At 39.7% G+C, this 16586-nt stretch overlaps 1 protein-coding gene across 19 annotated transcripts in view; it reads right to left on the bottom strand.

Moving 5' to 3' along the window:
• nrxn3b (neurexin 3b) overlaps positions 1-16586 on the bottom strand; it is a 163910-nt gene that overhangs the window by 28312 nt on the left and 119012 nt on the right. For all 19 annotated transcript variants that reach the window (XR_014116957.1, XR_014116972.1, XR_014116974.1 and 16 more), the window contains one exon: positions 11472-11643. Coding sequence is in view for 16 of the 19 variants with exons in the window: in XM_035529387.2 (XP_035385280.1) it covers positions 11472-11643 (172 nt within the window). In the remaining 3 variants the exon portion in view is untranslated. The remainder of the gene's footprint in view (positions 1-11471; positions 11644-16586) is intronic.

Here is a 16586-nt window from a genome sequence, read left to right as displayed (position 1 = left end):
GACTCCTCTCTATGTTTGTGTGATGTCATGTGTGTATGTGTGTGTCTTTGTTGCCACACTCCTCCCACGTCACACCTGTTCCTTGTTTTCAGTTGTTAACATGTATATTTAAAGTTCTGTTGTCTCTGTTTAACCTGTTTCTACTGTGCTTTAAGCTGCATTAGTGTCTTCTCATTACCTTTCTTAAACCTGTTTATCGTTTGTATTGATCTGTGTTGAGAAGGAAGTGAGAAAGCCAGGTGGAAAGAAAAGTTATATATAACTTCTGCACTAACCTCTGTATTTTTTCCTCTTCATGTATGGATGTCTGTGTGTGAGTGTGAATGTGTCTATGTGTGAGTGAGGGAGGAAAATAAGAGATAAACATACTCATATCATAAGGCACTTGTGAATTTTCAAACTTTTCATTTTTTCATAATGTAGTCTGACAATAAACAGCTGAAGTACAGTTAACTTCCTGTACAGTCTCAAACACAAACACAAGTGAACACAATTATGCTGCTTCACAAAAAAGTTGATAAAGAAGCTGACACAGCCAAGAAATCTGAGACTGAGAACATCAGGGACTACATAAAGAGAATAGTTAATGCTGTATATAGACACACTCTGCCATATGAAGCTGGAATAAAATTAATTTTGCACCTTTTTTGGTGGGGGAGGGAGCATAAAAATATGAACCAAATACTGTGTACCACAAAACATGGAAAAAAGTTTAAAAAGGCAAAGGTACGTAACATGTCTCCCTAGCATGTTCCTCTCTAAAAGTTCCTCTCTAAAAATCCCAATAACACAGATACCACAGCAATGGTAAAGTTAAATGCACTTTGCTATTCATTGTAAACAAACTGTTAACCACTCCTGTTAACACAGTGTATATAAAGCAGTTTCCTCTGCACATTTTACTGCTGAGCAAACTACATCTTTTTAAGCCGACAAATGCTGACATATTTGTTACTGAAATATAGTAGGCAGCCATTAGCAAGCCTGTCTTGCATGAAACATTCAAATAACCCCTCCTGCTACAATATTATCAAAGTACTGTGTGACAGTGCTGGTATGTTTCAAATACCAACATCTAAAAGTGTGAAAGCTTACATCAGGAGGACGTTACCCAAACAACCTGGATCCTATTCTCAGAATGTGATTTTCTTCTTGGGTTTCACAAAAGAAGGAGATTCCTTTTCAGAAAGATGCCTTAGTTTCACTGAGTCTGCAGGGAGCTTTTCTCTTGAATTGTCTACACATTTAGCTCCATTTATTAACCAGCAAAGTTGTGCTTGACAGGGTAATTACGTTGTGCCCACTGGGGTGCACACACATTTGTTGCAGTCTTTGGCACTCGGTTTATCTTGCATGTCATGGTCATGCATAATGTTGATCACTGTTAGAAGATATTGCTTCTAGCACAATGAAAAAGAGACAGGGTGGACTACTGAATATTTGGAGTTCAGAGATCAAAGTTCTTTCTTCACTTTCATATGGGCCTGCGTGTGTCATGGAAAGTGTACAGTTATCAGCTTTCAGTTATCAGCTAACTACTAATAAGCATGACAAAAACAATTGTCTCGCAAGTCTGACATGAAGCAACATGGATGCAGAAGCCACCGGCTATGGACACATGATATTCTGACTTCTGTCATTCTGTCAACTATTTACAGTAGATGCTGAGAAAAAGTGGTTGAGGTTAGGTGACAATGAAATAAAGTGTTCTGATGAACTGTAAATTTGATTGAGTTAAGAAAAATGTATATAGATATATCGATTGGGATATCGTCTGCCCTACATCCAGACATTAAATGTTTTAAAACGTATGAATACAGTAACACTTTGCATATAATGTGAAAATTTGGTGACTTTTTTGGTGAATTTTTGACGATGGTCCAAATTAGACCGTTCAGTGCTGCTCTATTTGTTGTAACACACTTCAAGAAGTTGGTAACTTAGAACTAGTGGTAATGTATGAAATTAACTTTTGTCACAGTAGACGGGTCCCCTACTGGGAGGGACATGCCTCCTCTGGACCAGGACCGTACCACTTGCCTCCCCCGCTCGCAGTCACCTGTCTTCTGACAGGAGACACCTGCGGCTCATCTAACACTGCACCCTATTTATAATCCTACAGGTTTGGAGGGACAGCGCGGTGCATTAGTGGACAGGACCACGATCGTCTGTTGGTGCAACGCTGCTCCAATCCCAGAGAGTATCTAGACTCATCATTGCTTCTTTAATGGATCAAATGGAAAATAAAGAACATATTAGTTCAACTTCGCCTCTCACTTCCACCATACCGCCCACGTCACACTTTCAGTAACTGCTACAACTCGTTAAACTGCTTAATTGCGATGGGACTGAGTGAAAGGCTATGTGCATGTGTCTGGTTTAGTCTGAACTGCTGTGTCTTAGTCTTTACTGAAACATGGCTCAGCGATAGTATTCCAGATGCCGCCATTCATCTGGATGGATTAGTCTCAATCTGTGCCGATAGAGACAATGCACTCTCTGGCAAAACACGTGGCAGAGGAGTATGCATTATATCAATGAGTCCTGGTGTAAAAACTTGTCGTTAAGTACTGCTCACCGCTGGTGGAGTTTGCTATTGTCAGATGCAAACCTTTTTATTTATTGCGGGAATTTATAATCGCTCTGTACATTCCACCCAGCGTGAACACACGAGAGGCTCATCCAGAACGTTCATCCAGACGGACTGTTTATTGTCTCCGGAGACTTCAACCATGCAAATCTCAAGTCAGTACGGCCTAAATTCCATCAACATGTGAACTTTGCAACGAGAGGAACGAACACTCTGGATCTCGTTTACACAAACATCTCCGGTGCGTACCAGGTGGAGCCCCGCCGCCACCTCAGATACTCTGATCACATGTCTGTAATGTTGATTCCTGCATATAGACCAATCATCAGATGTTCGAAACCGCTTCTGAAGCAGGTGAGAACCTGGCCAGCAGGAGCCATCTCTGCTCTTCAGGACTGTTTTGAGCAGAAGACTTGGATCACGTTCAAGGAGGCTGCTACTGACGGTGGCACTGTTAACCTGGAAGAGTATTCAGCATCAGTGACTGGCTACATCAGCAAGTGCATTGATGATGTTACTGTCTCCAAGACCATCACCACACGCCCCAACCAGAAGCCATGGATGACTGCTGAGGTGCGCATGCTACTGAGGACCCGTGACTCAGCCTTCAGAACAGGTGACAGAGAGGCTCTCAGAAAAACAAGAGCCAAACTGTCACGTGCGCTCAGGGAAGCAAAGTGTGCACACGCCCAGAGGATCCATGGACACTTCAAAGACACTGGTGACACACGGCACATGTGGGAGGGCATTCAGGCCATTACTAACTACAGGAAAACATCACCTTCCTGTGACAGTGATACCACCCTCCCAGATGCACTGAATGACTTCTATGCACGGTTTGAAGCACAGAACAACGTTGCAGCGAAAAAAAGGCCATCCCTCCGCAAAATGACCAGGTGCTGTGCCTGACTGCGGCTGATGTGATGCGTACTCTGCGTGGGGTTAACCCATGGAAAGCTGCTGGACCAGACAACATCCCGGGTCGTGTGCTCAGAGAATGTGCTGACCAACTTGCAGATGTCCTGACAGACATCTTCAATATCTCTCTGAGCTGCACTGTGGTCCCAACATGCTTCAAGACCACCACCATCATCCCCGTGCCTAAGAAGCCCATGGTGTCGTGTCTCAACCACTACCGTCCCGTCACACTCACATCCATCATCATGAAGTGCTTCGAGAGACTCGTCATGAGACACATCAAGACCCAGCTTCCCCCTTCTCTGGACCCCCTGCAGTTCGCGTACCACTCCAACCGCTCTACAGATGATGCCATCTCTACCACACTTCATCTGGCACTCACACATCTGGATAAAAAGGGCACCTATGTAAGAATGCTGTTCATAGACTTCAGTTCAGCATTCAACACTACTGTTCCTCAGCATCTGATTGGAAAGTTGAGCTTACTGGGCTTGAACACTTCCCTCTGTAACTGGATCCTGGATTTTTTGAGTGGTAGACCTCAGTCAGTCTGGATCGGGAGCAGCACTTCCAACACCACCACATTGAGTACTGGTGCTCCCCAGGGCAGTGTAATCAGCCCTCTGCTGTTCACACTGCTGACTCATGACTGTGCAGCAATGCACAGTTCGAATCACATCATCAAGTTCGCTGATGACACGACCGTGGTGGGTCTCATCAACAAAGACAACGAATCAGCATACAGAGAGGGGGTGCGAGAACTGGTGAGCTGGTGTAAGGTCAACAACCTGTATCTGAATGTTGACAAGACAAAAGAAATGGTTGTTGACCTCAGAAGAGCAAGGCGAGATCACTCCCCGCTTGCCATCAACGGCTCCTCGGTGGAGATCGTCAAGAACATCAAGTTCCTTGGTGTTCACTTAGTGGAGAACCTCACCTGAACCCTGAACACCAGTTCCATCACCAAGAGAGCCCAGCAACATCTTTACTTCCTTTGGAAGCTGAGGGAAGCCCATCTCCTATCACCCATCCTCACTACCTTCTATAGAGGTACTGTAGAGAGCATTCTGAGCAGCTGCATCATTACCTGGTTTGGGAACTACACCGCCTTTGACCGCAAGACCCTCCAGAGAATAGTGAGAACAGATGAGAAGATCATTGGGGTCTCTCTTCCCTCCATCACGAACATCTACATAACACGCTGCATCCGGAAAGCCACCAACATTGTGAAAGACCCCACACACCCCTCACATGAACTGTTCACCCTTTTGCCATCTAGAAGAAGGTACCACAGCATCTGGTCCCACACCTCCAGACTGTGCCATTAGACTCCTGAACTCTGGCTAACTCCAATTCCAATTCAGATTCCAAAAATGGCACTTTTATACACACACACATACACACATGCTTATACACAGTCACAGTCATAGTCACACACACACACACACACACACACACACACACACACACATACATATCCATACACACATTCACACATTGTTTTGCATCGGAGTAGTGCTGAAGTCAAACCTCACACAAATAAACTATGCACCACTGTTGCAGTCTTGCACATTATTCTACTTGCTGCTAGAGTACTGTACTAAACTAGCACTGTACTCTGGACTGTTCTGGCTGCTACCGGTGACTGCTATGTTCAGTGTAGCATGTCACTGACTCCTATGCACAACTCACTTTACATATGGCCAGTACTGTGTACTGGATAAATAATTGCACTGTCTACTCATTTTGTATTTGTCCTGTCCTGTATTTATTACTGTTTATTTAATTATATTATTGCACTATATTGGACTGTTTGCACTTGTGCAGCATGTTGTCTGTTGCACTGTTGTTTTGTGTTGCGCCATGGCCCTGGAGGAACATTGTCTCATTTTTGTTGTGTACTTGTATATAGTTGAAATGACAATAAAACCTCTTTGAACTTGAACTTTGAACTTAACTTTTTTAATGACATTTGTGAATGTTTTGTGAAAACAAAATGTGGCAACATTTTAAAGACAGGTGAAGGTGCTTACACTGCATTAACTAGCATGTATGGTCTAATGTGAAATGGTGGTGAATTTCTGAGTTTAACTTTTGGTGTTGTTATAAAAGAAATGTACTGTGCTGTTGTAATAGCCTGCACTGATTATATGTTAATATCACTGCAAGTACATTTGTTTAGCCCTGTTTACTCTGCTGTTCCATATAGTATGGCATTAAACTCCATTAACTGTTACTCCTTATCATATATATTCATACAAACCAGACATACTGTAGGGCTTCTGGAAGTTTTTGTGAACAAGTATTTGAAGTCTCTTGAACATTGTAGTTTAAATTTGTATTCCTTTTGTCAAAAAATATGTAATTTGTACATAATTCAGCTTATCATTTTGCAACACTCTGAAGAGTTACTAAGGGTGACATAAATGTGACACAGCTATTGTACTAAGTGGTCACCTTGCATACAATTGACTAGATGTTTGAATATCCATCAGCATGTCCAATTTCCAATTACTGTTAAGATATTGCATTCCAGTAACTGTTATTTTGAATAATATTGACATATCAAGCACACTTCAAATTAAAGCTTCAAAGTAAAGTTGTATTGTGTAAAGAAAGTATTGTACAGTTGTAAAGTAAGTATATGTAAAGATGGAATATAGTTATAGTTATGTTATAGACCCTGTTACCACACACACTGGCAAGATGAAAAATAAGTAGGAAGCAAAATATCAGTTTGATTTTGTGTGTGTGTGTGTGTGTGTGTGTGTGTTTGAGAGAAAATGAGTTTTTAGGAAGGCCATGGAGGTGTACATTTGTGGGGTGGGCAGTGTTTATGTGAACCCTAGAGGCAGGTGTGTGTGCATGTGTGTATGAGAGACAGAGTGAGAGTGATAGAGAAATACAGTGTTTAGGTAAACATTTTGTGTGTGTGTGTGTGTGTGTGTGTGTGTGTGTGTGTGTGAGAGCGAGAGAGAGAGAGAGAGAGAGAGAGAGAGAGAGAGAGAGTGAAATAGAGCAAGAGACAGACAGAGAGACAGACAGTGTCTATATGACCACTAGAGGTGTGTGTGTGTGTGTGTGTATGTGTGTGTGTGTGTGTGTGTGTGTGTGTGTGTGTGTGTGTGTGTGTGTGTGTGTGTGTGTGTGTGTGTGTGTGTGTGTGTGTGTGTGTGTGTATTTTTTAGTGTGTGTAAGAGAGTGAGAGAGACAGAGAGACAGAGAGAAAGGTAAGCAGCAGAACGGTAGGTGGGTTTGTGGGAGTTTGTGGGAGTCACTGTGGTTACGCAGAAAGACTTGCTGGGTGGCAGTGTGAATGGCAAAAAAAATATTTTAAGTGCAAATAAATTCAGCAAGACTGTACAAATAAATTCAACAAGAATTCTGAGCTCTCTTTTTACAGACCACTGAAAGATAGCCTTAGCTATCCATGAGAAACCCAGTTAACCAAATGAGTTTGTAGAACTGTAAATTATACCTAGAACAGATCAACATTAAAGATCATAATAACCACAAATATTTTGTGTGTCAGATTTAATGGAAACATTGGAGGATGTTTTCTACCTCTCTTAAAGCTGAGAATTTACCAACAGTCTCTGTAATGAAGTCTTGCATCATTTGTCACAGTAAACAAATTTGCCATCTGTTCACAAAAAAGAGACAAACAAACGAACTACTACTGCTACTACTACAACTAATAATAATCAAAATAATAACCAGACCCCTCTGCCTCTGTCGAAGAATGCTTAACATATGCCTTCAAATAGTTGTTATTTCTGTAAGCATTGTGTCAAGTGATTCATAGCCAGATTATGAATCCTCTTACTGTACTCTGTAAATCAGTATCATGAATCTGCTAACAGTTTATTGAATGGGTTGGGGAGAGTGCTGGATCTACGATGCTAAGAACTTCAAGTATCATCCAGTCGATGGGCCTGCTTGCTAAACTAATTACAAAAGATGATGCTGCCTCAAAAATAGTGTCAAAAATCAATAGTTGTGAAATCACAATGATTGAATGTCCCGCAAATTACCAGTTCAAGAGCAAAAGAAAGCAGATAGATAAAAAATAATTCTAAACTAGACTAGACAACTGCATAGTGTTACAAAAGCTTAAATAGCATTAGAAAGGTAGCAAAACATTAATGAAAACATGCTGTTTTTGTAACTAAACTCATATAACTGCCTGTGAAAATGTATGGGTGTCATGCCTCAGTCACTAATCAAACTCCATTTTGTTTTATCCTTGCTCACAGGTGAGGCAGGTGTTTGGGGTCAGCCTTATGGGATAGTCAGGATCCCTTTCTACAGTCAGAGGAAGCATTCTATTCTCTGTTTAAGGCAGTATTTGACCATCCAGCATCAGGAAGAGATCCCGGGACCCAGCTCGTCGAACTTCGCCAAGGGAGACACATTGTAGTGGAGTATGCTAGAGTTCCGCACCATCACTGCAGGCAGTGGATGGAGCGAGATGGCTCTGAGAACTGTGCTTCATAGGGGTCTTAATAGCTAAGCTCGCCTGCAAAGGAGAATCCGCAAGCATGTTCCAATTCATACTACTAGCTATTACCATAGATAATTACAACGCCCCCCACCACCCAAGCCAAGACAGTCGAGTAATCTTTGAGAGAAACTCACTATCTCTGTCATCTCCTAACATAGTAACCACAGAGAAGGTAATGCCCATGCAAGTGAATCGTTCCAGTCTGTTGAAACATAAAAAAAACAGACATGGTTCTTTGCCTCTATTGTGGAGGAGAGGTAATTTTTGTCTGCAGTGTCCCATATGACCAAGGAGGAGAGAAGAGGATCTTAGTCCCTGAAAACCAGTAAGACATTCTTCTATGTATTTATTTAAACTAACCTTAGTCCCTTAGAGGGACCACAACATCCTTTCATTGTGCTTACCGACCATAAGAACCTGGGGTACTTAATATCTGCTAAGAGACTGACAACCTGACAGGCTAGATGGGCCCTCTTCTTTTCACGCATTGTGGTTCTCTGTTTATTATATACCAAGCTCTAAGAACAAAAAAGTTGATGCACTGTCTCGCAAATATGACAAGGAGGAAAGACCAGAGTGAGCTGAAAATATCCGTGCTCCGGCACTTTTTCTTAGCTCCCATTCAGTGGGATTGTCAACAAGAGTTAGAAGAAGCTCTGAGCAAGGACCCTGGCCCAGTGAATGCCCCCCCGGGGAAACAATACGTACCTGTGGTACCTCCCTTGGGCAGAATATGTACATAATTCACTCAAGCACTCATCCACACAACTAACTCCTTTTCAATTGATGAATGCTTCAACAACAATGCCAAGACCTGGGCACATGTTCAATTAAACCGGGCCTTCCACTCACAACAAATGTTTGTGAACCGCCTCCGATGTCGTGCACCTGTATTCCATACACGTCAGAGAGTATAGGTATCCACCTAACATGAAATTGGGGTTTTCTTGTCTGAAATTAAGTCCCCATTACATTGGCTCCTTTAAGGTGCTCCGAACGATCAACCCGGTTTCTTATTGTGTACAAATCCTTTTTTGCTATTGTATCAATCCACCTTTCATGTCTCCCTACTAAAACCATTTCACTATAGCCATTTCTCTGCAGGGTCTGCGCCTGTCAATCCTCCTTCTCCTCTTGATATAGATGGCCAGCCTCCCTATATAGTACAAGAGGTCCTGAACTCCCACAGGCATAGGGGTCACCTGCAATACTTTATTGACTGGGAGAGGTATGGACCAGAGGAACAATCATGGGTGCTTCCTGGGAACACATTGGTCCCATCATTCATCTCTGATTTCCATGTTGCCCATCCAGATTGTCCTTGTCCTGGAGGCTGGGCCAGGCTGAAGGTAGTTTGGTCTTGGTCATCTGGAGCCGCCAATGAGAGGAGGGTTCTGTTACGAATTTGGCCCAGCCCACTAGTTTTGCCACACCCAGACCTAGATCACCTTCTCCTGAGTATTAATGGGTGACACCTGTTTATCTCTATCTGTTACCCTTTTTAAGACTGCCATTCTCCCAGATGTCCCAGAAGTATTGCCATCCTAGTATTCTCTTTTCCAAGCATTCTCTTTTCCTGTTGATTTTTCTGGCTACTGACCTCCTCCAGACTATGCCTAATTCCTAGGCCTTTGTTTCACTCTGGACTCAGCTCTGGACTACTGTCTGCATCATGATCTTCTGGTTACTCATGCCAATCCTACAAACTCCTCATACATTCCCTCTCTATTTTGTGAGCCTATTAAAGGCTTTTGCATTTGGATCCAAACCTGCCTGTGTCCTAGCATTCTTGACACTGATGGCTGATCAATCCACACTTTCCTTATGAATTCTGGGCCAAATAAACATCCTGTGGGAGTTCTGCTGGAGGAAATTGTTGATGAGAGAGGTCAATGGAGCATAACACGAAGGAATCACTCTACAAGTTCTGTGAGCAGAAAAACATAACATACAACATCAAACCTTGAGGTGAATGCAGACAGCATAATGCTTCCACCAAGAGCAGGAATCTGGAGATATATTGAGCACAGGTATCTACCAAAACTGGCAGACAATAGGGTCATCTTTTGGTATAAACACCATGAATCCATGGACCCAGCCTTATGTCAACAGTATAAGCTGTTGTTATGTATTATTTGGTACATTTTGGGCACTTTAAAACCAATCCAGTATTGCTTGAATACCACAGCCTTTACTGTATTGGTGCTAAACTAGTACATATCTTTATGGCAACAGTTTACCCATCTTATAAATTTAAAAGCACAAGTAATCTCAAAGTGGTTCCATGGCCATGAGTTCAAAAATACTTATGACATTGTATAATGGAAGACTTTCAGCATAAATGTGCATCTGACAAATTTGAAAATCCTATTCCCAGGATTGTGCTCTTCTGGACTGGGATTGATATCATTCATGGGATCTGTTGTAGTCAATCCTCCAACAGTCCCAAGTGCCCCATCACTATACCCTACTCATTATAACACCTTCCATGTCTACTCATATCGGCAATAGTTGAATTAGGTGTGGAAGATTGCTGAAAATATATCATGAGAGTCAGTCCTTAAGTCAAAAGAGAGGAGTGCATAGACATGTGTAGGGCATTAAACCTAAATTAATTGACTTTTCTAAGAATGTATTTTTAAGTGAGATAAACAGAGATAAAGGAGCTCTTCAGGTTTTCCAGTGAAAGAATTGCCTGAATATCTGTAAAGCACCCTTATTGTAGCCAGTGAGGCAATCTGTATTCAACTGTCAATGCTCCCTTCTTCAATCTGGGAGTGGTAGATTTTGGGGCCAACATCAGCCAAATACATGTACACACCTTCAGTGACTACTGCTCCATACGCTAATCAGCAGGTTGAAAAAGCCTTAATCCCTATCAGAGGCACAAAGGCATTGCTTTAGCCTGCTCAAGACCAGGTGTCCTGGAATTATTCCACTCACATGGAATACACCTAAAAGTTTACACAGAATGTATCTATATAGATTTTTATATTGCAAATGTCTTATGCATTGGGCATAAAGTTGCATTTATCTTTATTTGCTTTTGTCCTTATCATGTCATTCATCCTCCAGCACAATGCCAGGTTTCTTCATAGCAATACATGCTTAAATTGCCAGAATCTGAATTCAGTTCTTGGAAACTGAACTTCTGGCAAGTAAAGCTTAAAACATTTCTTTTGACTATAAGATGCCTTTGTCCCAGTCACCTGAATTTGATAGAGTTCAGTGATTTATAAATATATATTCAAATGGCAAATTTGAATATATATTCAAATGGCACAATTATATATTAGACAGAAAAAATAAAGATAGGGAGGGATTTAATTTTGTTGCATACTTTACATTTTTGTTGATGTATTACAGAACATGTGACATCCAGTGGGTCCACTTTAAATTACAAAGTTGAATGATAGAAAATGAAAAAGATCATTGCAGTGTGCAAACAAAAGATACTACCTGATGGAAAATGCTCGTTGATTGGCCAGGTATCCACCTGAAGTGTGGCATTTCCTCCATTTCTAGTGAAACGTACCAAATGATACTTCCCATCATTTACTGCTGTGGTGCTCTCTTTGACACTAATATCCACTGTGCCAATATTGAATGTCACGCCTACTTTGCCATCCTCCTGGAACACACACAAATAAAAGCACAATGTTAATTCTGTGTCGCTTGATGAAAACTACCAGGAATGCAGGACATTCACATTATATCCCTTGGTACCATCCAGTCAACATCACTTTATTGTCCCTGGAACATGTCTGATGTATGCATGTCTGATGTCTAGTACATGTATGTATTAAAAGGGAACCTTCTGTATCCCTCACATTATTGCATTAAATGGGGGAAAAAGTGTGTAAACTAAGCAGAAATAAGATGTAACCAAAACAAACAAAAAATCCTTATAATTAAAAAATACAGAAATCATTCTATATTCTCTCATGTATAGCACAAGTGATGTGTCTGTTTTATCCTAATTCCAACTGAGAATCTCCCCAATTTATTCACTAGCTCGAGAGTGATCACTGTTTTTTAAAATGGGCAAAGCTACATTTTAATGTAGACTGTTAGAATGAACTAATCTACTGTATTACTATAACGAACTAAACCAGTCTTGTTTAAACATAGATATGAACACAAATTGTGACCTAAAAACACTGAACCTTCTTTCCTATTTATACAGGTGCCTAGCAGTCTGAATACATTTACTATGAACCAGTGAAGTGTCTAGCATTCTTTATACTCCCACAAAACCATGCTTAATAAATTATTACTTCGTGTTTGACCATTATGTGTCAGAGCGCAGACAGGCTCCAGTGTTAAACAGTGATGATGTAACACACCAGAGTAGGATGGCTTTTTCAGAACCCTCAAGGATAGCTCTGAATTCCTCCCTTTTGTCTGTGTAGATTAAAGGAAGGTCTGCTTGGCTTCCCCTCCCTCTCATTGCCTGGTGGTTGTGACTGATGCTTCCAATTACATTTTATTGGTCTGACAATCAGTTGACAGTAGAGCATTTCATTGTCTTTTCAAATTGGAAAAAGAGGTAGAAAGTATTCAGAACAAGAGATGACTATCAATATCTTGTATTACTACAAATCCTGACACAAAACTCAATTTCAAGGAAAATACATGGCAAGCAAGAAACAAAATATTCACATGCTGTTATTTTCCTTGTTACAAATTCTTAAAATTAAATACATAAGTTTGAATCTTATTGCACTACTTCCCAGACAAAAGAAGCAGAGAGCCATCAGCATATATTCTGCAGTGCCATGTGCTAGTGTAAAGGTGGCTTTACATTGTCATTCCAGTGGTCTTATACATGTTTGCATGTCAAATTGTATGAGAAACTGCAGCTTCACCCAAATTCCATGACAGTGTGATTTCACTTGTGCTGAAAGACAATATAATAAAGTTGTTTTGTTTTTTGTTGTTGTTTTTTTCTGGCAATAAAACCAAGATGCTAGAAAATTACAATATTCTGCTTTTGTCATCCATAAGCGACTTATTTTTTGCCAAAATGAGAATAAAAAGGCATTCTCCTGCCTGCCCCAAATCCATCTTCTTTGAGGCCCACATATTTAGTTTTCATTTTTCTATACTGCCATTTATTTGTAGTTGGTGAGCAGGTTGTGAGTAATTCCAGGCTGCTTCCTATTGTTTGTTTTTAGATTTCATAGCAATGTTTATACTGGGAAACTTTGGAAAAAATTCAGAAGATGATCATAGGCTGTTTTTGGTCACAGATGCAGTAAATCAGCTGTCATGTAATGACACATTACACATTCAAAGACCAAAGATTTTAACTGATGAAATCACTCTGCAGTTGTCATTGTGACAGCATAATCATAATAATCACACAGTGTAAACTCGGCTTATATAAGAATGATAAAATTTACAGAATGGGATCCTGCATAATAATAAAGTAATAATAAATGATGAGTTAATTGACAGCACTAATAAGCTCCATAATCCAACTTCATCCTTACAATCAGTACCTCAAATGCAAACAAATTAAAAAAACTTGTTGTGTTCCACATAGCAAAAGTCTGCATCTATTGGTATGGGACTGGACGCTATGCAACTCCTGTTACAGTGGACCACACAATAGTCTTCAAAGATTGCTTTCCATTGTAAAGGTTCCACAAATTAGGAATGTTTAAGATACACAAAATCCTGATATAAGAGTTTCTCTTAAGTGAAAAATTGTCTATTTAAATAATATCCATCAGTGTATCCATGCTAAATGGGTCTAAAAGGGACATTGGAGTGAAAAGGATGAAAATTATTGTGGTTAAGGACATAAAATAGGTATACAATGCCTGTTTAGACATAGAAGGAACTAGTATCAAATGTACACATGATCTGTGGATATAGACTTACATAGGTCACCTACAGGAACAGAAGACCCTATTTGTTTAAGCACGATTACAATATTACAACATTATATACTGTCTTCATCAGGCAAAAATACACGCTTGTATTGTGGTCAGATGAAACTGGATCTCACTCTAGTCTATCTTGGACATTGAGTAGGTGAAGATATGCATGCATGCATATTATTCAGCATGTAAGATCAGTTTTAGAGACGCTATACATGGAGACATAATTGAGTGCTTACATCACTAGCTTGTTTGATAACACTATTTGATAACACATTTGTAAGATCTTACATAAACATGTCATAACATGTTCATGAATGTTTAAATTAACATTGATAAAGTATACATGGTTTACATGGTATTAATACGGACTACTATTGCATTGTATTGAGAGAAGTTTTCAAAATAAAAGTTCTTATTTTTTATTTAGAAAAACAATTATTTTCAGTTAATTATTTTTAGTGTTATTTTTAGTGATGATCTTCCTCGTTTACCAGTAGAAAAAAGCACAAGTATAATTATGCATTGATTATCCTGTTCAGTTGACAATCAACTGACACAATGACTGTCAAACATGATATCCAATGTACAAGTACACTTATGTCTCCTTTGATATGATAAGCCAGGAAGAACATCACTAAAAATAAAACTTCTAATAATAGGGATAATAATGCTACTATTTAACCCAAATACTTAAATAATGTTTTCCAGCAACATATAGATTGTTGTATTAACCCTCTGACACAATATGTTTTGTGGTCTGTAGAAAGGAGAAAGAATAAAGTGCAAAATACAAATGCTTAAGAAAAAAAAAATAATTAAAAAGAAATTGAAAGTCTAGGCACAAAGTGTCTAAGTGTCAAAGCACTTTCTGTCCAAAGGGGTAAAGCTAGGTAATTTTATTTCGGCTGTCCAAAGCATATAAGCTTCACTGAAAAATATGAGGACTTTTACTTTGAAAACAAATGCCTCTAAATACAATGACATAGTAGTCATAGAGCCATATAAGAGTACCTAAATATATAATGCCTATATATTGGGCCAGTAGAAATAAATGCTAGGGAATTTGTATCTCAGTCTGCCACATTCTTGCTTGTGAACTTTGGTTTAGAGGCTATAAGATAAGGCAGTGCAGTAGGTAAATATAGGGAGATTAATTCAGAGTGCATTGTTGGTGATCATAGTGCATAAAGCCCCTATGGAACTGGTGGTGCTCATTTACATTTATGTAATTTAGCTGACACTTTTTTTTATCCAAAGCAACATACAATTGTGACAATTGTGTACAGTTTGACCATTTGAGGGTTAAGGGCCTTGCTCAGGGGCCCAACAGTGGCATTTTGGCAGCAGCAGGTCTTGAACTAGCAACCTTACAACTACAGCTATAACTACCCACATATTAATGGTGTCAGTGGGGCTTTAGTCACCAGGGAGGCCAAAGTGATTTTGTGGTTGGTTTAAACATGAGCTTTGAGGAGGTTGGGTCTGAGACATCAGATCCAGCTACCCTTAGTTTGAGTCTTCTGGAGGTGTCATATGCTCAGTGAAATTCAGTGAAGGCACTGCCTTTTCAGTGAAACACTAAGAAAGGGCAGTGTCTACCTGATGACCCATGTGAAGAGCTTTGGTTTCTAGTATGAAGTATTTTTTTTACTTATAATTTCTAAATTAATAACTCACTGTAAAAAAAAACCCAAACAACTGAAGTAACTGAAAATAATAAGGATAAGCATGCTCCATTGTAAGGCTTTGATGCTGTCATGGCACAGCCCTCTCTTCCTCAACTCCTCCCCATGTCAGTGAGATATCTTACTGGTGTTTGTCATTGTGTGTGTGTCTACATACATTTAATAAATATGTTTATTTGTCATGGAGACTTGCCTCAGCATCCTGCTTCCTCATTACATCTCAGCATTATAAAAACCACTGAGAGATGCAGTGAGTCTATATTATGAGGTCTGCTAGCGGGGGCTGAGTACTTCACGCTATTGCTCGAGGAAACCGAAGCACCAACAAGTATATCAAAGTTTTATGCTTGAAGGCAATAAAGGAATCTCCCATTGCTCTTCACTTTGTCAGCAAGAGGATAAAGAATGAAGTCAGTTCATTAAAATGTTTGCCTTTAAAAATTTTAAACCATTTGCTATATGATTACTAGTCAACTAACAACCACACATATATATATATATATATATATATATATATATATATATATATATATATATATATATATATATATATATATACACATACATACATACATACATACATACATACACACACACTTTCAAGTTCAAGCCTGTAAAAGTGATAAAGGGATGTATAATTATTGTATAAATAAAATGAAACATAAAACTGTGAAGAGTCACACGCACTGACAAAAGAGAAAGAATTCAAAAAATGTAACTAGCCATGTGCTGTTAACTTCATTACTTTAAGCCAAAATAGATAGATGTTTTGCTTAGTTACGACAAGCAATGATGTCTATGTAGCACATGTGAACCTGTAATAGACACATGTGATAAGCTTAAGTGGCAAGAGGGACAAAGGGTTTTCCAGAAAAAAAGGAAAATTGCTGTAGGGTGATTTAGAGAGAATCCAGAGAGAAAGGGCTGGCTGCCAACCCAAAATGTACCAACCACACTTGGTAATAGACTGATATGCATTTTTAACTGGCATTTTAAAA

Source organism: Electrophorus electricus, chromosome 2 (assembly GCF_041902795.1).
Source record: "Electrophorus electricus isolate QZ-2024a chromosome 2, ASM4190279v1, whole genome shotgun sequence".
Classification (NCBI taxonomy): Eukaryota; Metazoa; Chordata; class Actinopteri; order Gymnotiformes; family Gymnotidae; genus Electrophorus; species Electrophorus electricus.
The sequence above is the reverse complement of the archived record's forward strand: the minus strand, read 5'-3'. Positions and strand labels throughout refer to the sequence as shown.